The sequence below is a fragment of the Pantherophis guttatus genome, chromosome 1, assembly GCF_059756535.1.
Source record: "Pantherophis guttatus breed Tessera chromosome 1, ASM5975653v1, whole genome shotgun sequence".
In the NCBI taxonomy this organism is placed as follows: Eukaryota; Metazoa; Chordata; class Lepidosauria; order Squamata; family Colubridae; genus Pantherophis; species Pantherophis guttatus.
The window spans coordinates 32947365-32972450 of record NC_142063.1 but is presented as its reverse complement, the minus strand read 5'-3'; the positions used below and the strand labels follow the sequence as shown (position 1 = coordinate 32972450).

At 40.7% G+C, this 25086-nt stretch overlaps 1 protein-coding gene across 1 annotated transcript; it reads left to right on the top strand.

Annotated features, from left to right (window-relative positions):
* Positions 1–1815: 1815 nt before the first annotated feature.
* LOC117675151 (homeobox protein SIX4) lies at positions 1816–24549 on the top strand. Its single transcript, XM_034433534.3, has 3 exons — positions 1816–5644; positions 17771–18474; positions 22791–24549. Exons 1-3 carry the CDS (start codon positions 4740–4742, stop codon positions 23591–23593), a joined length of 2412 nt encoding a protein of 803 aa, XP_034289425.2. The 5' UTR covers positions 1816–4739; the 3' UTR covers positions 23594–24549.
* Positions 24550–25086: the final 537 nt, after the last annotated feature.

Sequence of the window (25086 nt, the reverse complement as noted above, 5' to 3'; positions counted from 1 at the left end):
AGGGGGTTTTACCCAAAGCCACTAACTCGGATTTAATTTTGTTTTCCTGGTCCAATGAGAATCAGCCGTGCTGGCAGAGACCTCTCCAGGCAGGTTAGAAGATCACTCCGGTCAAGTTACAGAGGTATTACTAATGAGAGGCTTGCATGTTATGTAGGACGTAAGTACAAAGAACCCTGGAATAGGCAGATCATCATCACAACAGCCTTCTTCTGAACTGGTTTGTAGCCAAAAGTGGGATGTTTCCATTGAACCGCAAACCAACCACACTTCATTTTAGACCAGGTGTTCCTGTGATCCCGACCGTGTATCATAACATGTGATCTGGGGCTGATTAAACTATCAACGTGTAAGGCGAAGGCAGGCTAAGATTGAGCCCGGTGTCCAGAAAAACCCAGCTCGTGTGAAGGTGATCCCTTTCTGATCAGGAGGTGGGCAATGGGACTGGGCTTCCTATCCCTATTGCCTCACCACAACAAAGCCCGATTGCGGGGACCCTCTCCAAAGTCAATTGAGAAGTGCAAATGCAGCTTGTTAAACCCACATAATGGATTCAACCCACCAGGGTCACCCTTGAAAGAAAGAGTTTCCATTTACAGAGAGAGATAAATTTCAAAGCTTTTCCATCTTCATTCAGATTTCCTAAAACTTCATGAGCGCGGTGTGGAAAATTATTATTTATTAAATTTATTGCCACCCGTCTCACTCCTAAGACTCTGGGCAGCTTATAAATACAATCCAATCTATAATTCTACCTAAATCGAGAAAATGCCAGGTCTGACCTGAGACTTATAAATCAGTAAAGACTCTGAAGTCCCAGTCCAAATTATTGCCCTTCTGAAGAGCCGCAAAAGTTGTTTGACTTGGCAGCTATGCTCAAAACACCTGCATTAAACCAGATATGGCAGATTAAGATCCCCCCCCTCAATACCAACCAGGAAATTGATAACTTAGATCTAAAAAGTTGTTTTGAAATAAACATACCTTAACATGGCATTCTCCAATGTGTGTGTTGTGATGTTTCCCAAGAGGCAAGTCCCACTAACTTAAATGGGATGTGCCCTCATATGGCATACAGTAGTGTCACTTGTGGAATATTGTTGCCTATTCCAACAATGGAAAAGGAAGATTTGTATCTATTGATTCCCATGTCTTAGTCTGTGAAGCTGAGGTGGACTAAATATAGGTCTTCCTAAGTGTTGTAATACAAGATAATGCTTGTTGTCATATAAAGATTGTAGAAATAGCGCCATAGGAAAGAACCCATGAAAAAAACAATCTGTGTCAGACTTTTCATTTTCTGTTGTTCCTGTAGAAATATGTCAAGAACATCTTCTGGATGGATCAGACCTCGCCTGCACCTACTCAGAAGTAAATCCAATGGATTTAATTGGATTTACACCTAAGTAAATAGCCCTACAATTACACTCTTGTAATGTAGACTCAATCTCCATTTTCGGTCTTCCTCAGGCTGGTACCTTCCTGATGTATTGAACCATGTAGGCCATGATCCATAGTCAAAAATCGCTACAGTACAGCAGCTGAAAAATTTTCCATTGACCAGACTATGTAGAAAACAGCAAGCTTGGAAACTTTGTTAATGGGTAAGGCTGAAAGCTTAAATACATTGATCTGTGTTTGCAAATCTTGAAATCGGTGGGACTTCCCAGTGAGCAAATCTATATAAAAGTGAGCTGTAATTCCACTGAAGGTAGGCAAACTTTTGGTAAAGTGCAGGCAGGCTAGCATCAGGAGAGCCAAAGTAAGCTTATTCCAAAGAACTTGGCAAGATTTCAGCCTAAAATCCACTAAATTCAGGAGAATTTATTCTCAAACCAACATCCTTAGCATCACTCAGTTCAGAATTAAGAAATATTCTGAGAATCGAGCCCAGAGAGTTTAGTAAAATTAACAATAGTTTCAGCTCATCCTACTCTACAAGTTGCCCTTCTCAACCAAGCACCCTCCAGAAAGCTGGAATTACATTCTCATCATTCTCAGACAGCAATGCCCAGGCTGCTCTGAAGTCCTCTTTCTGGTATCAAGACAATCTTTGTTTATATGTTTCCCATCCGTCATTGTCTTCTTGCTCCTTCCTAGAAGAGCAATTAGGATTTTACCACTAGTTGCTGATTCTACTGAATGGTGAAATGTTTGCTTTTGTGACTTAATGATGAAATTTACAGTAAAGTGTAATTGATAATTTCCTGGAAAAACAGAGACTGCCAAAGCTAACCACCCAAGCTAAGCATTTTGACAATGTTTACCTTCTTGACTTGTCTAGTCAGAAGTGCCATTATATTACTTGAGCTCTATTTCCAATTGGACTGCAACCCTGTGCACATATACCTTGGGTGTAGGAGTGACTATTCAGTCACTCTGAATAGACTGTATCAATGATACTTTTTGATTCTAATCTCTTGTACATTCCCTTTAGAAATAAATGTTAAACTGAACAGGACCTGATCTGAATAAACATGCATATGGCTATGTAGTTCAATAGGCTTATTTTTGTTACTATATCCTGTTTTGGAAGTTTGGTACAACACACCAAACCATGCACTAACTAACTGGGCTGAGTTTGCATACTATAAAGCACCAAAACCCCAATCCCAGCCAAATTCATTACTTTGGAGTGATTTGTCTTTACGCACCCTAGTTAAGTGTGTTCTGTGAATCCAATCACAAAGTGTTTGTATTTTAACTACATTGTGCTCAATCTTATTGATTTGTTACTGTCATTTGGTTTTAATTGTGTATTTAGATGTCTGTATATAAAATATTTAAAACAGTCCAGCAACCCTACACCTTTTATACCCATGAGCCTTCTAGGTGTATTGGATTTCAGTTCTCACCCAGAATTATGGGAATGTTTATCCAGAAAACCAGCTGTGGAAAGTTGATCTATCCTACCACTCTTTGGAATCTATTTATTCTGTAGCAAGTTACTGCTTCAATATATCAGAACATGCTTTTGTTCATATTATTTCTTTATCATTCACTCATATAGTATGTAGCTATCTATCACTATACTTGTTTAATGCCAACTTTGTTCTAGGCCCTGTACATCATGGGCAATATTGGGATTTATAATTGGAGGGCCTTCAGTTTCTTTGCCTACAAAACAATTAAAGGGATTGGGGTAGAAGAATGTAAAAAGATTGAACTCCTGTAGCTCTGGACCTATAAACTACAAACAATATTTATGAGAAATGAAAGTTATAATTCTTTCAAATGCTGACCTGGAAGTAAGCATAACTGAACTCAGAAGAATCTGCATCTAAGGAAAAGTTAATAGCAGTAGCCAGTTAAGCCTGCTCTAAAGTTTAAAAAAAAAATGCAGAAAAAGCAACTACCCTTGACAAATCTTTCTCCACCATCAGTTGCCATCTGTAAAATGGGTATATACCAATCACATTTCTTCATACAACTGTTATGGAAATGAATACTTTTTAAAAACTGCATTGGAATCCTAAGCACAAATGCAAAGCAATTAGAGATAAATCCCAACGAATTCAGTTCCTTCCTTCCAGTTAGGATTCTTGTCTTTTAGTACTGAAGCTAAGCTGACACATCTGGATGTTATCTGCCAAAAACGTCTTGGGGGGGGGAGAATCCTTTTTTGTTTAAATAACAAAAGCAACAGATCAAGTCTAGGCATTTGCAAATGAAAAGTCCCACTGAGTTCAGTAAAGTTTAATCCAAGATAAGAGTGCGTGCTTAAGGCTGCAGTCCAATCTGATGTTCCACTGAACTCAGACAAGTATGCAAATGATTGCAATCATAGCGTGAATAAATCGAGCTGGCTTCTCTCCAAAGTAAACTCGCTCAAACTTTCAAACTTCTCCAAGTCCCAGTGGGTTAATTGAAACTCAGTACCAGCGTTGCAGCCTTAATCCGCTGATTACCCTAACACGTATATATCGTGTTTCTGGTTCAACCTGAAGTTGCTCTCTCCCTACTCCATTCCGAAGTGCCCAACCTGAGTAGAGTTAATTCATTTGGAAATTCCCAAAAAGTTGGGAATTTGAATGAATTTGAATGTCTCTCCTACAAAGCATAAAAACAAAATTGCCCACACAACGAGCTTAAGTAAGGTATCAGTCGTGATATTTTGTTTGGCAACTGGAGCGGGGAGAAACGAGAGAGCGCGGAGCCAAATCAAAACGCAGCAAGAAGCCTCCAGGTAGAGGTATTTCACATTTTAGAGGAGGAAGTCGTGTTGAGCGTAAAGCCGAGGGAGAGGGAGGAGTTGATTGACGGTTTCTATAGAAACACCGGATCCTCCGCCCACCCCCCTCCACAGGAGTCGGCCAATCAGCGAGCCCTCCCGAATCCAGCCGACTGCCTGTGCTATTAAGAATATGTAGCAGCAGAGAGAGAAGCGCTGAGGAGTCACGTTGGGGAGGGAAAGAAGGAACGAAAGAAAGAACGAAAAGGAGGGGGAGAGGAGAGCGGCTGGTGGGGAGGGGGGGAAGGGGGAGAAGAAACTGCGATCCGTTTACACGAGCTTTGCTCGAACAAGCTGTCTTAATGGTTACTACGTGGCGGAGGGGAAACTTGATCAGCTAAACGCCAGCCTGGTGGCGGTCCGGGAGGAGGAGGAGGAGCAGGAGCAGCAGGAGGGGTGTGTGAGCACTTTCGAGGGGGGGGTTGTAAAGGAGGAAAAAAAAGGGGGGGAGAAAGCCGGGGGAGAAGCCCCTCCACCTAACACCAAACCCAGACCGGGTGGGGGGAAGATGTCTTCTGCCTCTCCCACCACCGCGATTCCCAGCGTGGTGGCGACGATCAAGCAAGAAAACGTCCTGGAAATGTTCTGCGGCGGGGCGAAGGTAACCTCGGGCGGCTCGGCTCCCACGTCTGCACCGCCTTCTGGTCTCGCGGCGGCGGCGGCGGCTCCTTTTGCTAGGAAGGAAGAAGCCGGGGAAGAGGAGGAGGACGAGGAGGAGGAGGAGGAGGAAGCAGCAGCCGGTAGGGTTGCGGGTCAAGTTCTACTCCATTCGGAACTTTTGGTGCGGAATCCCGGCGCCGTGGCCGCCTCGTCTCCCTTGTCGTCGCCTTCGCCTCGGTCGGCGTCCTCGTCGCCCCAGGCTCTGCTGGCTTTCTCCCCGGACCACGTCGCTTGCGTCTGCGAGGCTTTGCAGCAAGGCGGGAACCTAGACCGCCTGGCCCGGTTCTTGTGGTCCCTGCCCCAGAGCGACCTGCTACGTGGCAACGAGAGCCTGCTGAAAGCCCGGGCGTTGGTGGCTTTCCACCAGGGTCTCTACGCCGAGCTCTACGGGATTTTGGAAAGCCACAGCTTCGACGCCGCCAACCACCCTCTCCTGCAGGAACTCTGGTACAAGGCGCGCTACACCGAGGCGGAGAGGGCCCGCGGCCGACCCCTGGGCGCCGTCGACAAGTACCGCCTGCGCAGGAAGTTCCCGCTGCCCCGCACCATCTGGGACGGCGAGGAGACGGTCTACTGTTTTAAGGAGAAGTCGCGCAATGCCCTCAAGGAGCTCTACAAGCAGAACCGCTACCCTTCCCCGGCCGAGAAGCGCAACTTGGCCAAGATCACCGGCCTCTCCCTCACGCAGGTCAGCAACTGGTTCAAAAACCGGCGGCAACGGGATCGCAACCCCGCGGAGCCCCAGTCCAAAAGGTGAGTTCGCGGGAACGGCTCCCCCCCCCCCCCACGAGAGCGGACGGGGGTGTGGGGTGTGTGTGCATGGCGGGAAGCAGAGCAACTTATGTTTCTGGAGAAAATTCCTTCGAGAAAGGAAGCTCTCTGCACATGTTCAGAATCTCTGTTCAAATAAGCTTTAAATGTTTAAGCAGATTCTGTCCTCCCCCCCCACCCCTCCCCAACAATGACTCCAGGCAGCGGACTGAAGGTTAAAAACAGACCAGTGTAAAATAACAGAAGCAATGAATGTACCATAGGTAGGAGATCTAAAATCATTCCACTGCTACATTGGATAAATCGATCTCAGGGTCCACTTAATCTCCTGGAGGAACGGCCAAGTTTTAAGGCCTTATTAAAAGCCAGCAGGGTCTGAAATGACCAGCAGGGTTAGCAGATAGACAGTGTCATATAGTGAGTCTGGGCATGAGCCTCATCCTCTTCTGAGTTTAGTAAATTCCACACTTCCCTTTGGTTTACATCCCCTTCCATTTCTTCTGGTACCTTCTCTACCTCTTGACTTCCGCCTTTCCTTGGAGGGATAATCCTCCTTTGCTTAGGCCATCTCTTCCTCTGCCATCTGGGTCCAGATTGCAAAGTGCTTCCTTATATATTCTTGGTAAACCTCACAACATCCCTTCAGTGCAGGACATCATTACGATCCGCCTTCCTGTATTGTTGGCTGGAGTACAAATAGTGCACTCCTCAAGGCTACCTTTGGAATTTGGGGCCCTAGCAAAGATTTTTTAAAAAAAAAAAAAAAACATGGCTCCAAGGAAGGCACCTGGTTTGCTTCTGCTGCTGCTTTCTCAAACTCTTATCTTTGGGCCTCAATTCCTAGGCCTCCCAGCCTTCTGCCCTGCTGCTTTCTAACCTCCTGGTCTGGCTTTGTTTCATTCTCACCAGAGCAATTTGCCTCAATCTAACACCTTGCTCTTTCTTGCTCTTCCTGTTTCCCTCCCCTCTTGTCTGCCTTTCTCCCCTCTTCCTCCCTCCCCTGCCCTCTGTCCTTGCCTGGCTTTCATTCCTAACAAATATGGCGCTTACCTTCAGCAGCCCCTTTCTTTCCACTCTCCCACTCCCAGCAACCTTGGCTTTTCTTTTCTTCTCCACGTTTCTGCTTCTTAGTTGCTGGATTCAAGGAAGGGATTGTTGACTGCAGACTAAAAGGTTGTTTGATCCTTTAGGCATACTTTTCTCCCCATCTTCTCTCACAATGTGTCTCCAAGATCTCCTCCCCCCCACCCCCATTTTTCAGCTCTGGTTTCTCCTTGTAATCTAAAAAAAAAAAATCTGTGCCTGGGGGCATAGCTTCCCCAGACTTTCTCAAACCTTTCTTTCCCTAATCCTCAAGAGTTCTTTGTAGCTCAGATCTTCTTGGGTCTAGTGCTTTTGTCCAAGATTTGTCCACTTTCTGCAAAAATTAAAAACTTTGTACCCCCTGGTACTTTTCCCAAGCACCTCATTGCCACGCTCTGCAACGTAGCCTTATTCCCTGCTGTATGTCCAGCCTAGTATTTTGGGTCTTTGACAGAAGGAAGGCCTTTTCTCTAGGTCTTCAGCCTATCTTCTCCTAAACAGAGGTGAAAAATTCTGTTTCTTGCTGTGTAGATCCAGCATCCCTTACATAAAAAGGGATTTATTTATTTAATAAATTTTAAAAAAATCCTATTCTTTGACCTGTTTCTTTGTGTTTGGAGATTGTGAGGAAACTGTTTCCCACTCATTTTGTTTGACAGCGTTAATTATTTCCTCAGGTTTTATGTCACCCAGGAAGGGAAAAAAGTGAAACCTGAAGCTCATCGGCTTGGCTAGTGAGCTGTCTCCCGCTCTCCCTCTCCCCCCCCACTTTTGGTTGGTGCCTTCTTTGCTCTTCTTGTTGTGAAACTTGATTCTGTGCTGCTTTGGATCAGGTTTATGTCCTCAGAAGATGGGAACAGGGGTCTTCCACAGTTTATGATTCTAAGCAACCTGCCAGATGTCTTTTGAGCTGGCTTCTCCACTGGAGCCAGAGTCCTCTGTGGCTGGAGTTTCACATCATGCTGAGCCATAACGAGGATTGATAATTTATGGTGTTTGCCGTGAATCCAGCAGTTGTGAATATGCAAACCAGGATGTGGCACAATTTGTTTATTCAGTCTTCCTTTGGGGAATCTTACCTGTAGATCTCTTTATTTTCCAATTAAATTCATGGACATAATTCCTGCTGCTGCAGAAATCCCTTCTATAGCTCCAGGGAACTGCTTAGGGCCTTCCAAATGCTAACCTTTTGAAAGGAGGGAAAAGTTGCCTGACAAGAGGTCACCCCAGATAGTCATCTGTCTTGCAATAGCCAGGTGAAGTGACATGCCTCTGCACAAGGTGCTTCCCTTCCTTCTTCCTTTTTAGAGGGTCTGAATGAAGACGAGAAAAATTGCTGCCTGCTGCTTCTTCTTTTTTTAAAGCCTCAAAGACCTCTATTTTCAAGTAAGGGCACAATTGTGCTGATCCATCCCCTTTGCATCCTTGGAGCAAAGATATCAAATGCACAAATGGCAAGTCAGAAGTGAGGTGGAGGAGGGCCAGTCAGCAAACGCTGGCCAGGTGGAGGGTACAGAAGGCTGAAGGCACGTGTGGATGTTTGGACTTGCTATGGCTCCTAAAGAATAAAGAAGGGGCTTGGGGAGGGAGTGTGTTGCGTTATGAGATAATTACCTTCTGGGCCTTGCCGTGGCTTTTGAAAACAGTTTTCCTTTGGTGGGTAAAATGATTATTAAGATCCTGGGTATTTTCCATTTTAAAAGCATCCTTGTTTTGTTTTTTTCCGTTCCAAGATTTCGGAAAGGAGCATAAACCAGGGCCAAACTTTATCATGTAGGCTACATTGTATTTTCTCTCTTTTTATAAACATTTTTTTTTTGTTTAGCTAGGAGCTGGTTTTGACTCATAGTAACTGCATAGACAAATGCTGGCCACCCTGACCTATCCTTTGTAATACCACTTTGCTTTTCCAAAGACATTGCATCCACCCACTTTATCAGTTGTCTCCCCCTTCTATTTCCATCAGTATTGCCAAGCATAATTTTATGTACTGAAGAAAGTTTATAAAAAAATTAAACAATTTAAATTAAAATTGTTAAAATTAAATTAAAATTAAATTCAGGCTAGTGATGCTATTTATAGAGGTTGGGGCCATTTGCTCAGTTTCAACTTGTTTTAGATCCTAATAGATGGTCCACAACAGGTGTGTCCCACCCATGTCCTGCGCGCCCCATGCGGCCCTGGACAGCTAGTAAGTAGCCCCACAATAACTACTACTATTATTATTATTATTATTATTATTATTATTATTATTATTTAATCTTTAGTGAGATTCACAGCCTTTGAGGCTGGTTAATAGCTCTGCAGCTCGAGTCCTAACCAAGGACCTAGGAACTGTTAAGGTATCATCGGAGGATGTAAGCTTTTCCAAGTAAGGTGGTTTTTTGTAGAGTCAAAATGTTCAAGTCCGGCAAATTTAGAATTTCTAAATAGCGGGGTAGCCCTTTGGGTATTGCTCCAAGGGCTCCAATTACAATTGGGACAACACACGATTTCTTTTTCCACAGTCGCTCAACTTCAATTTGCAAATCCCGGTACTTTGTGATTTTTTCTTGCTGCTTATCTTCAATCCGTGCATCACCAGGTATTGCAATGTCAATGAACCATACTTTTTTTCTTTTCAACTATTGTTACGTCAGGTGTGTTGTGGACCAAGTGCCTGTCAGTCTGAATCCTAAAGTCCCACAAGATCTTGAGTTTTTCATTCTCTAAAACTTTCTCAACCTGATGTTCCCAGTGGTATTATTATTATTATTATTATTATTATTATTATTATTATTATTATTATTATTTACTTTATTCATTAAACATGAAACTTAGTCAACTAAACATTCAAAAATGCATCACAAATACCATTGACTGGTGCTAATGGTTGATACGGGTTGCTGCCAGTACCTTCTTAAGATGTACGATGTTCCAAGTAGCACAGTTTTTTGCAGTTCCGCTGGTGTTATTGCAGGATGATGATGATTATATACATTAACTATATTATATATTTTATATGTGGCCCAAGTCAATTCCTCTTCACTCAGTGCAGCCCAGGCAAGCCAAAAGGTTTGACACCTAAACTCTACACAGCATCTATAAGTCCAATCAATTGACTGGTTCACTAATTGCACACTGTAATGATCGCCAGCCAATAACTGTTGGCTTGTGTACAAGATCAAAGTCACACATTCTTTTTATGTAAAAGCATAATCTTGGGGGGTTATAGCTCTGAAATTTAAAACAGTAAGCAGTTATTATCCCTGAAACATATAACCTTGGTTCATGCACTAGCAAAGAAATATTATTCTATCAAACCTTATCAGTTGTGATATACGATCAATTATCATGATTGATAGACCAAGCTACTAATACTTTGCTTTCATAAAATAGCAATGAAATTAGCTATGTAGTTCATAGTGTGGTTTGCTGAATCATGATATTTGACTACGGTAGCATTGACTTGGGTTCAGACATTCTGAATCATAACCAGTAAATTAGCAATTCTCAAAAGCTGAACCTCAAATTAAAACTGATATTTGTACATCATGCAAATGAACTGCTACATTTGTACCTGCCTTCATTAGTTGTGTTGTGTGGATATATTCAGTAAAGTTTGTGGCTGGATAGGAAATTCAGCCTAGATTTCCCTGGTTTTATTTTGGAGAAGTTTGTATATTACAAGTGGCTAAAATAATGGTTGGCTAGTTTGTGGTTTTATGTTTGTTGGAAATAAACCTGTACGATAAGTTTATAGTTCTGAGAGTTCTTCAAAGTCAGACAGCTGGATTAATTTAAACTGTAGCTCACCTAACCATAGATTAATAAGTTGTATGAACATAGCCACTGTAATCATGATAATTAACTGGCTCTTTTTGCCTTCCTTATAGAAATATGAACTGTTGTCCCTGTTCCTTTCTAAGAATAGACTGCTTTCAGCTGTTAGCAACATTCATGATATTATGAACTCTCTTGGAATATAATCAACTTCCCTCTTTTAAGAGAAGATACCTACTTATTTTGCAGTGCATTAATTATTGCTCATGGGTTAAATTTTGTATGTTAGTCCTCTCTGTTAAGGGCTTTCCAGAAAAAAGGCACCTTTTTGTAGAGATGTCTATAAAATATCCTTAGTTATATTTAAACGAATTGCAGAAATGAAAGTAATCAAACAGAAACAACTAATTCCTCTATTTGCATGGCTATCCCCCTCTGATCTGCTTTGGCTACAATAACCTTTTTCTTCCACTCCCCTGCTGTGCTGTTTCTTCTTCCCTTGAGAAATACCCAGGATCGAAGGCAGCTAACACAATTTGGTCCCTTCTCTCATAATGGTGGTAAATTCATCAGTTCAAGATGCCATTAGTAGACTGTTGTGTCTGAAACCAGCCACTGCCATTTGGGGCATCTTGATTGTCTGGATATTGCTTTACTCTACAACATTAGATGCCTATTATGCTTATTACAAGAACTCCTTGGCTGCTGTTTTCCTTTGGTTACACCTAGTCCAAAAAAAAAAAAAAAAGGCTATGGTTTAATAGTAGAAACGATTCCACTTAATAATAGAACAAAATGCTAGTTCCAGATTCTGCCTCGATCTTTCCTGATAGGCTGGGAAAGACATATTTTCTTCCTCCCCTTGATGCTAGAACACAGGGAAAGCCTAATAAAGCTGGCAGATGGAAAGCTGAGCAAAACAAAAAGCCCCTATTTCACAGAAGTCTTTATTTACTTAGTATTTATTTCTATTGCTTTTATAAATAAGGCAGCGAAAATGCCTAATACTATTTTTTTGTCCTATTTTCCCCACAACAACAACCCTGTGAGGTGAGCTAAGCTGAGAATGTGAGGTTGGTCCAAAATCACCCAGCCTGCTTTCATGCCTAAGGCATGACTAGAATTCACAGTCTCCTGGTTTCTTGCCATGTGAGCAAAACGACTCTTGGTCATGCTGAATTTACACGATTTGCCATTGAGAGTCGTGATGATCTGGTTGTTTTAAAAATATATATTCTTGCAGTTCTTAAATCACTGATCTAATTGAAGAACTGTTAGCTTGAATATCTGTGTTAAATGTCCATAGGAATTGTCTCTACTACTGAATGGCAAATATTGTAGTATCAGTATCTTTTCTGCAGGCTTTCTAAAAGCACCTGGATAATGAGACAGAAGGCTGAGTGAAATTAACTTTGCTGTACTGTACACATGTGATATCTGAAAAAGATACGTTTATATAAGCACAAGCGGTCTGTGCTAGACACTTCTTTCTATAGTGAATAGAAGAGCTGATAGATTTCACAATACTTGACTAACATTGGAACCAATGCATTTAAAACTCTTCAGAATTTTTCTACATATAGGCAAGAAATTCTCCATCAACAAATAGAGATACTACATGTGTGGCTGGGCATTAAATGCATTGTTATGATCCCTATCAATCTATTATTTCTTTTTCATACCATAATGAATCTTGGTTTACTCTAATATTGGTAGAATTATTTGGCATTTATTGCAGAAGCACAATAGAATGCATCCATCCTGAAAGGAGGGGGCCCATTGCATCCCTGTATGTGTAACAGGAGCATGTCATACTGTGATGGTTTCTTTTTTTTTTTTTCTGTATTGCTAACTTTTGCCTTACTTAATGGTAAGCTCAGAGTCAACCTGCCATACTGCATTCTAGCTACTGTGTCACCACAGCATAAATCAGCAATTTATTTTTGCTGATACACATAATAAGGTTTGCAAAGATCCAGCAACACTTTTGAATTTTGGAATAGCAGATCAATACAAGTTTTGAACATGAATTACTATGCATTGCAACTTCTTTGGACTCTTATTCTGAGAAATCTTGATGAGCAGGCAGAATTAATCATACAGTTCCCTGAACAATAGGTAGTGCTTTTGGAGGTACATGTTAATTTAAAAACTGTAGAATACAGTACGGTAGCAAGAAATGCTGTTTTCATCATGGAATAGCAAGAAATGTATCCTAGCATTCCAAGAGTGACTTGAAATCTCACTAAATTAAAGAAGCAAAATCATCTAGTTTGTTTATTTTTGTTTATGTCCAGAATTACTGTTTTTTTAAAATAGTTTTTGCCCCTGTGGGAAGATAATGCATTCAGGAAACAGAGAAGAATGAAACCAAGTTGTATTACTTTATTTATGCATTTGTATTATAAAATTATTCTGAAAGGACGTGGAACGATTGGTATGTACCATTGGCCAATTTTCTCAGCTTTCTGCCAGAGCTGAGGTTCTTATGCTGAACCAGGCTGCGGATTGTTTATAATTTATTCAACAAATCACTATCGGGTGAATTTTTGCAACTCATTAATCCATAACCCATGGCTTTTTGCGAATAAAAATTGCTGGGTTCACATAGCACACTGTCAAAGCTAAACAAACCACAGTATGATTTATCACATCATGATTTATCAGATTAGGTTCACACACTGTGCTTGATCATGTGGCTAATGTAGTCTTGAGTTAGCCATATGTTGTAGGAACCCACCCATAGTGGATAACCCAACCACATAAAGATAATTGCAACATACATTTTGTCAAGTTTTTTTTTTTTTTAGTGAGGGAAAATGTCAGCTTATTCCTTCATGAAAATTGTCTAATGTAAAAAGCTGCACACTGCAGTAATTAGAAACCTTTCAACACTGTTGAAGGAGTAATACGATGCTTTGTCTTTGAGGAAGATGCTGTAGAAACACATTAAGAATGTTAATCTTTGCAGCTCTTTCTTTCCTATGTACATACAAGCAAGTGGCCCATGTCTAATGTCTGAAGCTGATTATGAAGACAGTCTTTCTTTTAAATGCACCTATTATCTAAATAGTTTGGATATAATCCAGTCAAAGTTAAGTGCTTTCAGGTTTTTATGAACCTCAGTGAGAGAGTTATGTATGTCCTTAAATCAGTGGAACTTGCAAAGTACTTAAATTTGGCTGGCTAATCAAACAACATAAAAACCTGTTTTAATAGCCTTATAAAAATAGGAATCCTCATATGCATTTCAGTGTAAACTTTTGGAACTAGAAGTATAAATGGCATTTTAAAATATCAAGCATGCTTGTATTCCAAAATCATGTTCTGTCCTTTGAAGCATTATAGCATTATTTTATAAGCAAATATTCCTTGAGAATTCCCTTTTGGTCCAGATAACCATTTGTTTTTATTTGGTTGTAAGCCAACTAGAGTAACCTCTAGGTGAGATGGGTAACACAGAAATTTAATAAATAAATAAATATGTATTGAAATTTCAAAGATATTCACACTATTTGCAAAGTTGTGGCTGCTACAGTGTTATTGTAGTCAGCCATGTCAGGTGATTGTGATTTCCAACACTCTCTGCCAGCTTCCCATAAACAAGATCAATGGGAAAGCCAGCTGGAAATCACTTTTGTTCTCACTGCTTTTTTGCCCACCCATTGTCATTCTGTTTATCTGTTTAGGTAAATTGGTTTTCTAGTATATATTTCATTAGGTTTGCGTTAAATATATTGTCCTGAAAATAGGACCTAGTTTCTGAAATTAATATAATTTGAATATAATACCTGAAGAAGTGCTTGCACAGATTCTGCACTATTTTAATTGAAATGTTTTATACTAAAGCATGTGGGAGGAACCTTGTTGCTTTAATGTGTCCAGAGTAAAGCTTTACTCAGTTTAAAGGAATCTTATTTGACCAGTTGTATGGATTTTAGCCAATTCATGGATTGATTAACTGAATTTTCATATGAATAAAAAGGATGACACTTTTTATTTCATCATCTTTTAAATCCACCTAAATTGGTGACTGTGTTAGTGTGGGGAGGGACCATTTACACTATCAAATCCAACTACCCACTTGGTTCAAGAATCTGAGCATCTCTGACAAATGGGCTGTCTAGCTTCTGTCCTTGAAAGGCTGGGCACCATTCCTTTGGTGGGGAATCGGTTCAGCTATATAACTGCTTCTAACTGTAGCATATTTTTTCTGATAGTCAATCACAAGTTGTCTTTCTATAATATATTTTGTTCTATAGCACCGATTACATGACATGCTGCAAATGGCCATCATATAAGTTTATAAAAAGCAAGGCAAGTGTGATAAGTCTATGAGTTTATATGAAGAAAAAAATAATATTTCCATGGCTTTAAAAAGGTTGGGGGGGGGGTGATGAGAATCTCAGGAAGGAGGCCAATGACATTACCAAGAAGGTATGCTAAAAGACTAACATGACATTTGCTTTTTCCGTGGTAATGGCCAATATATTCATTGGGCTTTTCATCACAACACCAAGAGATGTTTCCTGGTCAATCCCTCACTCATACATTAGTGAATAAGAACATGTAAGATTGGTGACTGCTGTGACAATAATTTTACATGATTGTTTGTGCCTGTGCCATTTTGATATCTGCTCCCCCAGTAAAGTACAATTTGCTATTTTGATCATCTACATTGGAATTTCTTTTGAAGCTCTTTCCAATCTTTTACTTTCTTTCTGTTTTAAAACAAAACTTGTCATCCAAGTTACATTTTGCTTTTCTGAAACATATAATCTAGAACAGGGGTGTCAAACTGGCCTGTGGGTGCTTAAATCTGGCCCACAGGGCTGCCCTAGAAACAGCAAAGGACCAGCCTGCGATGCCTCTGCCAGTGAAAACAGAGCTCAGGAGGGCAGAGGGTGGCCCGCCCGAGGTCCTTTTCACTGGCAGAGGATTGCAGGGCACCGTCATAGCCGAAAACGGAGTTTGGAAGCCTGTTTTCACTGGCAGAGCACTTGGCCCACCACAGACACCCCCGTGGCCATCCCAGCCCCCCCGAGGTCAAACACAACCCTGATATGGCCCTCAATTAAATCGAGTTTGATACCCCTGATCTAGAATAAGAGCTCCAGCATTTGTGATCTGGTAGGATACTTGGAATTTTTAGGAATGTTGGGTAGAGTAGATTTAAAGAATCATGTCAGATTTGGCATCTAAACATTCTAAACAGAGTAAGTCACTTTGTATACAGCAACCTCTGTATAATATACTTACTGTATAGAATTCCACTATAAAGCTGCAATTCTGGGAGCTGGAACATGGAAGTAATGCTTGCTTGCTCCTTTGTTTGTTTGTTTATTTCTGAGTAGGCTGGCATATCTCACCAAGTGGCAGCAGCTGATTGATGTTGCCTGGGCTTGGAAGCTAAAGAGGCTCACACCTGCTTAATATCATCAGGAAGCATCAGCATTGTAGGCTAGACTGGGAAGTAACAAAACATGCTGGCAGAAAGCATTTCTATGTTGTTGCTAAGAAAACCTACATGGATATTTTCATTTGGTCACTAATAATCAAACAACTTTTGATACCATTGATAACAACGGCTTTTGATACCATCGATCATGATATCATGCTGCACCGGTTGGAAGGGTTGGGGGTGGGGGGCACTGTTCTACAGTGGTTCTCCTCCTTTCTCTCTGACCGGTCGCAGTCTGTGTTGATGGGGGGCAGAGGTCGACCCCGAGGCCCCTTATATGTGGGGTGCCACAAGGATCGGTCCTCTCGCCCCTTCTATTCAACATTTATGTGAAGCCGCTGGGTGAGATCATCCGTGGTTTTGGGGTGAAGTACCATCAGTACGCTGATGACACCCAGCTGTACATCTCCACCCCAGACCACCCCAATGATGCCCTCGAGGTGATGTCCCGGTGCCTGGAGGCCGTACGGATCTGGATGGGGAGGAACAAACTCAGACTCAACCCATCCAAGACCGAGTGGCTGTGGTTTCTGTCGTCCCGATATAGTCAGTTGGCACCATCTCTGACTATTGGGGGCGAGTCGTTGGCCCCCACAGATGGGGTTCGCAACTTGGGCATCCTCCTGGACTCACGGCTGTCTTTTGAAGAGCATATGACGGCTGTAGCCAGGAGGACTTTTTATCAGGTTCGCCTGATTCGCCAGTTGCATCCCTTTCTGGATCAGGACTCGTTACTCACGGTCACTCACGCCCTTGTCACCTCACGCCTGGATTATTGTAATGCTCTCTACATGGGGCTCCCCTTGAGAAGCACCCGAAGGCTCCAACTGGTCCAGAATGCGGCCGCGCGGGTGGTAATGGGAGCAATGTGGCGTTCTCATGTAACCCCCCTCCTGCGCGAGCTGCACTGGCTCCCGGTGGTCTTCCGGGTGCACTTCAAGGTTTTGGTTATTATCTTTAGAGCGCTCCATGGCTCAGGACCAGGGTACTTACGAGACCGCCTCCTGCCACCAATAGCCTCTCACCGACCAGTTCGCTCCCATAGAGAGGGACTCCTCAGGGTGCCGTCGGCCAAACAATGTCGACTGACGGCCCTCAGGGGGAGAGCCTTTTCTGTGGGGGCACCTACCATCTGGAACGGGCTTCCCCCGGAGTTACGAAACATCCAAGACTTACGCATATTCCGCCGTGCCCTGAAAACATTTCTATTCCAACAAGCTGGTCTGGCCTAACTCTCCCTTTTTAATTGGCTTTTAAACTGGCTTTTAAATTGGGTTTTAAACCTCTTTAGATAAATTTGGATGTTTTTTTAATCTTTGAGCCTAAATTACTTAATCTGTTTCTTAATAGTTTTTAACTTCTATATGTATTTGTATTTATTATGGCTGTTCACCGCCCTGAGTCCTTCGGGAGTAGGGCGGTATACAAATATGAAAAATAAATAAATAAATAAATAAATAAATAAATAAATAAATAAATAAAAAACAAACAAACAAACAAACAAACAAACAAACTTGGGAGTCTTTTTCTTTGCCGTAGAAATACATAGGATGGCAGTACCATGATTGGGAAATTTTTATTTAGCTTTTTTTTTCTTCTCATAAGCAGCTTATATATGGAAAACTGGAATCCTCATAGAGATTAATCTAGTGCTTTTTTCCTTGATGTGTTAGTTTTCTGAGGGTAGGATAATTGTTTCTCCCATCCATGAAAAAAGAATTCATTGAGATTCTTTTCAATGATTCAAAGATTCAATGAAAAATACCGCATCAATTCACTGTTGCTTCTCTCTTGATTTGTAGTGAGTCGGATGGTAATCCCAGCACAGAAGATGAATCCAGTAAGGGGCAAGAGGACTTGTCTCCACGTTCCCTTGCAAGCACCTCTGATGGCGGCACCAGCTTAAGCCTTCCTAGCCCAATGGAGCAAGTATATATGCAGCAACTTGGAAACTCCAAAATATCCTTAAGCTCTTCAGGAGTTTTGCTGAATGGAAACCTTATGCCTCCCAATCCATCTGTTTTTCTTAATGGTACTTCTTTCATTCAGGGCCCCAATGGTCTCCTTCTCAATGGTCTCAGTGTGGGATCTTCTCAGGCGGTATCATCAAGTCCACTCAAAACATCGCCCAATGCTTTGAATAATGGAGTCTCCATGGGTGACATGTTAGTCCCTTCCTCAGAAGATGTGAAAGACTTCAAAATCCTCCAGACTTCTCTGTCCAATTCCATTGCACCATCAACACCCACAACAACATACAGTCCCAATTCTGGGCCTGCCTCTTTCCCAGGCTTGACACCAAGCATGGAAGTAAAGAGGGAAGAAAGTGAAGAAGCAATAGCATCACAAGACAGTGGCTCAGTAGTCACTTTTACCACTCCAATCCAAATCAACCAATATGGCGTTGTCCAAATCCCTAATTCAGCAAACAGTGGCCAGTTACTTAATGGAGGCCTCAGTTTTTCTCCAATGCAGCTGCCTCCAGTATCAGCAGCAACTTCCCGAGGTAAAAAACCTTCACTATATTAAATTATTGCTTTTTTGTTGTGAAATTAAGAATGTTGGAGATATGTAATGTCTTAAACCCTAAGGTGGCCCCTTTGTGTACAATGAACTGTTTCCATGAACAGAAGACATTTTGATCTGGTGGAGACTGGTACTGATGGGAAAACACCCAAATCCAGCAAAACAGGTTTTTAGATGGATACTGATGGAGAATCAATGAAAATTCAATTTTTTTCCCATATCAGCAGCATCTTACGATCTACACTATTTTTTTTTCTTTTGCTTGTTTTGGCCGTAGGACTAGCTTTGTCTTTGAGTAGAGGCAGCCATATAGATTAACGTTCAGCCCTACTTAGCTGGCTGCTCTTGGGTGTGGCAGAAAATACTGTCTAAGAGAGTAAATCTTTAGTTTAACAGATTTCATTTTTACACTGGGTGTAGTTTCTATTTGGATGTCCTATCAAAATAACAAAGCCCATTGTATTCAAAGTAGTTTGAATGATTCCTCTCATGTCATTTTCATTAATTCATATTACACAAATCATTATTACCCAGGACATTAATTCATGCAAATGATATCAGTTTAACATAATTCTCTTCCTCCTACAAACCTCCATTAAGTTGAGGTTTTACTGTATATTATTTGTTAAATGTTGCTTCCACCAGTTTTTCTGTTCATATATTTAGTATGCACTAACATTTTTATTTTTTTTAATAATTGGAAAACTGAAATGTGTAAGTACTGACAGATTCAATCTAGGACATACTGTATATTCACATTTGAGAAGTGTGAATTTGATAAGGATACATTCAAATGTAAAGCAGATTAATTTACAGAGTTATCACACATAATCCCTACAATTATGCATGGTGAGGCAGTATAATAATACTTCCTTTGCATGCCCATATTTGATCACAAAAGAGCTGGACAGGATCAGAGCTCATTAGTACTAGGATAGGAGATTATCAAATGAAAATTAGATTGGGAAATTGAAAAAAAATATCCTGAAAGAAAGGAATCACTGACACTTCTGTAATGTTGCCAAGAAGGTAACAAAGACATACTAGATATAGACCATAACTGCTAGGAGCAATACCAATAATAGATTTCACTTTAGTCCTTTGCAGATGAGATTTTAGCCAGGATGGTCTGGATAACACACCAGTTTGCTATTACTATAGAATTCTATTTGGTAAAGTTTCATTATTTTTCAGTAATCTTGCTTTTAGGTGAGCAATAACAATAGCACTTAAGACTTACATACTGCTTTACGGTGCTTTACAGCCCTCTCTAAGTGGTTTACAGAGTCAGCATATTGCCCCCAACAATCTGGGTTCTCATTTTACTGAACTCAGAAGGATGGAAGGCTGAGTCAACCTTGAGCTGTTTAGAATCGAACTCCTGGCATGAGCAGTGAATTAGCCTGCACTACTGCATTCTAACCACTGCACTACCACAGATTACAGTCTAATCATTATACTGAGATCCCTAGTTCAGGGGTCCCCAACCCCCAGTCTGTGGACTGGCACCGGGCCGTGGCATCCCAGCAATTGCACCCAAACAATCAAAGCCCCATCCATAGGATGCAGGAAACATGCAAAACCATGTCATCGTTCCCCAGGTCCATGGAAAAACCTTTCTCCATGGAACAGATTCCTGGTGCTCAAAAGGTTGGGGGCCACTGCCCTAGTTGACATTGGCTCAATTTTCCTGAGTTTCACTTATGTATCATTCATATATAATATCTTAAATGAGAGCCAGTCCAGGAAGTCACCAGGAATTAATGCTGACTCAAAGCACACACACACACAAAGGTTTTATCCCTAGAGACAACTTTTAAGCTCTAACATTTCCTATGAACAGCTGAAGCACACTCATGCATAGGCAGTGAACATTTGCATTTATTCACTGCTTTACATAATCCTCTGTTTGATAATCATGGAGAAAGGTAAACTATGTACTATTAATTCCAGTACCATCTCTTGTAAATCTCACCAACCTCTCTGTTTTCTGAAACTTCACTGAGATTTGCATACGTTCATATTTATCTTCTCCCTTTATATATCATGGCTATACATGAGCTCTGCACCAAGTATCCAATATTGGCAGTGTTTACTGTCCTATCCCATGTTAGTGAAGCAAGTGCCATACACCTCTGTCAGCTCTTTTTAATATACCATGAGAGCAGTGTTTAAGGTGAAGATTCGTGACTTTATTCCATGCATCAGCTGTGATTTTAAGCTCCGATACTTTTGGCCAAGGTCAAACTGGATGGAAATATATTTTCCCATATGCTGCTAGATCTTGAAAACATGACTAAATAGTTCCCACTTCACCACTGTAATTTGTAAAAAAATATCCTGAAGGTATTCAGAAAAAACAGTTTAGCTCATAATCTCTGTGTTTATAGAACATAGAATTATAGGGCTGGAAAGGAACTCGGAGGTCTTCTGGTCCAACCCCCTGCTCAAGGCAGGATTTGTACCTTGTGGCCTTCCAGAGACACTGAATTATTGCCCCCCGCAATTATGAGAATTAGTTAGAATTGAATTACGGTTCCAACCAACTCTCATAATTGCTGGGGGTAATAATTTTGCACAAATAGACAAAGGGCTGCAAGAAAAGTGTGGTTGACTTTTTATGCGATCAATCTGCATTTTGAACATTAGAATCGCCACTAGATCAATGGACTATATGTTCATTGATCAGGAACTACATGGTTGGTTGCAAAGTTAGCTGCATATTTAGACTAGATGTGGCATTTTTGTCCTTCCCAAGATGGGATAGGCAGGTGTTGTTTATTAAACAACAGTGCTCTGGCGCACACAAAGACCAGCTGGCTGGCGCTCCTGCACGTGCCAGAAAACCGAAGACCAATTCGTCTTTGTGTTTCCGGTGCTCTGGTATACGCACATGCACACGCATGCATGCACATTCCGGTTTGGGCACACAGTGCCCAAAAGATTCGTCATCACTGTCCTAGATTATATATAGGAAATCCAAAGGTCAGCTTCTAGAAATGCTGATAGTTCAGCAGTAGGACCCATGTTTTATATGCAAAAGGTCCTCTGGCCTCTTCAGCTAAAAGAATCATGAGGAAATCATGGGAAGAGCTTTTTTGCTTGAAAGTTTGAAGACTTTTTGCTACTTGGAGTAGATTATATTACCTAGATCAGCATTTCTTAAACCTTGATGTGTGTGAACTTCAGCTACCACAATTCGTAGCAAGCAATGATAATCGACTATTTGACCTTTGCCTCTGTTGTAATAATGGAGAACTTGTTACCTACTATAGATATGTTGAGCTCCATTAATCCCTGTCTATTCCAGGTAGAGAAATGTAAGACAGCTGGAGGTAGGAATGTAGGAAAGGCAACTTTCATTCCAGTAGAATTTGGAAAACAAATCAACTTATTTTAATTCTACAACTTTTCTCATATTTTTTATGATATGGAACAACTCTACTCCTTGATTTCAGAGCTGCTATAATTAAATAACTTTCAGGGGATTATATTGTCCTTCGCATCACCATTTTATAAATCAATATAATATTGAATATAATTGAATTGAATATTACAAGAAACCAATAGTTCCATATATCCAATGTTCACAACTCATCTTCATCTCATGGAAGAATAAATGATCAGTTTCATTAATTGATTAAGATTTTAGCTTTTTTAGTATTTTTAGTATTCCTTCATTAGAATGGAATTTGCATTCTGGTGTCTTGTCAAGGCTAATTTGACTGCAGCTCACACAATCCCAATGATACTGTGTGTGTATAAATACTGGATATTTTTCATAATTTAAAAGACACATCAAAGGGTAAGAAAACAAATTTCTGAAATTGAATTAAGTATCACAATTCCATTATTCACTGCTTTAGGCTCAAACTACCATAAAGGAAAACAATGCTTTTGATATGGTGAGAAAGCTATCTGTTGATCTTTACATTTTATGTAGTTTCAAGGATCACACATGCTTGTTTATTAAATGTATATGCCGACAAATCCATATGGAATCATGGTGGCATATAATAAAAAATGAAACATCAGTAGCAACAATGTCCATAAAATATGGTCAACCAATAAATATTAAAATAGCCAGTGGATGGGTCACTCCTCAAAACGAAAACCACTTGAGTCTTAGAATGTTATAGGAATAGCAACATCTCCCCCTTTTTAAGTAAGATTATTGGATGGAAGTTGTGTTTTAAAACCACAGGGGAAGATGAAAATTTAACTCTTAATTTAATTTTATACTGTGCATTTAAATTTTTCTCTTGTTTTTATTTGTCTGTTCCTTTCCCATCACAGGTAGTCTTTCCATTAACCAAGGCACATCAAGCAATGGCACATTTACTACTGACTCTACGATAGCACAACAAGGGAAAGTGTTTTTCAGCTCCCTTGCTCCCAGCACTGTGGTGTACACCATCCCGAACACCACCCAGGCAGTTGAGCCGGTGAAACAGGAAGGACTGGAAACGAGCCTGGTGTTTTCTCCAATCATGCCCCTTGGTCAAAATGCCCAACTTCATGCTCATCTACCTTCAGACAACTTACCCAATGGGGTCCTCCAGCCAGGAGGAGCCTCCTCCTTAGTTAACGTGACTATATCGCATAACTTTTCCCTTGGACCACCTTCCCTTTTAACTGCAGAAGAACTCAACTCAGCCATTTCTGAGAGCCCACCAATGCAACCCCCCACGACAAGTGGGCCGACTGTTGTTTCCATTAGTAATGCAAACTATGCAACACTTCAGAACTGCTCCCTCATCAACAGCCACGACCTGGTGTCCATTTCTCCAGTGCAGCCGGCGCTAACAGGGATCGGTGGGGTAGCAAGCAATGACATTGGATCCCACCCCTCTTTGCAAGGACATCCCCATTTCACTCGAGAACAGCGGCTGATCCTGCAGTCCATTCCCACTCTAAAGGAAAACTTTCTAACTGATTCAGAAAGCAGATCAGGAAGCAGTTCGGTGATGCTGGATTCCAAAACCAAATATGTTACTAGCAATATAGTCAATACCATCTGTGAAGAACTGGGGACAGACAAGAAACAGCTGGCTAAACTCCAGACAGTACAGATGGAAGAAGATATGCAAGACTTGTAAAAAAAAAAACCCAACAATTTAAGATTAATAATCTTGTATTTGCATTTCAGTAGAAAAATATCTTCCTTTGAAGACTAGAAGCACAGCAGTGGGGGGTTCCCCCCCCCCCATAGGCATGTAGAAAAATTAAAAAAATGCACAGTTGAAGAAGAATCTAGGTCTTCACTAAGAATACAAAGTTGCCATGCAATGTTTGCATGAATGCTCACTTTTGTTAAGCCTGATCAAAAGGAATCATACATGGCTGGAAGGGAAATGCCAGTCAAATATGAGATGGCTTGGCTTATCCAAGTAGCTTCTTTGGACAGGGAGAGAATCAAGGTAATTTCAGAATGTTTATTAACCGATAGCTATTGGTTAGGAACAAGATTATCTTTTTAAAAAGACTGGAACTAAACGAGAAAAGACATACTGGGTTGTTTTTTTTTGTCTAGATTCAATTTTACTTATAGATGGTGGGCATTGAGAAAGTGGTATTTCAGTTTTCAACTTTAAAGGAGTACTTAGGTAATACCTCACAAGCTACTGTTACTTTCTTTTGCGAGCACAATTGCAAATACTCTCTTTGGTGTGTGCGTATGTGTGTGTATTTGTTGTTAAAAGTTTTCCACCAGAATATCACTCTCTGCACTCTCAATTTTTTTATAGTTTTGGAAATGGTGCAAGTTTTCTTTGTCTTGTTTGAATCAGTAGAGGAGGGGAAGAAAACATTTTGCCACTTGAAATTATGCAACCCAGAATCCTTGGCTCTGCCACCTATGTAAATATTATTTTAATTGTGCTAATGAGAATTGTTTTTATTAGTAGGATGATTCTATTTATAATCATTGATGTCCATTTTATCATTTTGAGATACAATGAGCAGTTTAATTTATTTTTTCTTTCTGTATTTTTGAACAGGAAATTATTTCTGCCTATTTTTAAAGATTTCTTTCCCCTATAAAGCTTTAATTGATTTTCTTTCTCTTTTTTTGGTAACAATTTGGACTAGTCTTATATTTGACTATGAACAAATGCAGTTATAGGCTTTGGGCAAACACTTGTGAAAGTGTTACTTCTGTTTTAGTTTTAGATAATTTTAAAAGGTTTGAGGATGGCTGCTGGTTGGTTTATTTTTTAAATCCTATGTGCCTTTCTTCCTAGTGGCCTTAAATCCTTGTTCTAACCAGCACAGCTGTTAAGCAGTGAAAGAATCTGCCTAGAACAGTGGTAAATTCCTCTTTGCTGGAGGTTTTCAAACAGGTTGGTTATCCTCCAAGGATGATTTAATTGAATCCTGTACTGAAGGGAGGGTTGGACTATAGATGATCCAGAAGGTCCCTTCCACCAAATATATTCTATGATTCATCAACATAGGAAAAGAGAAGTCTATCTGGCAGCAATTAAAACAGTGGTCCTAATTCCCTTACATATGCAAGTTCCCTTTGAAAATGCCATTGCTCTGATAAATAAAGGATGAGAGGTTTCCATAATACCATGTTTCCCCGAAAATA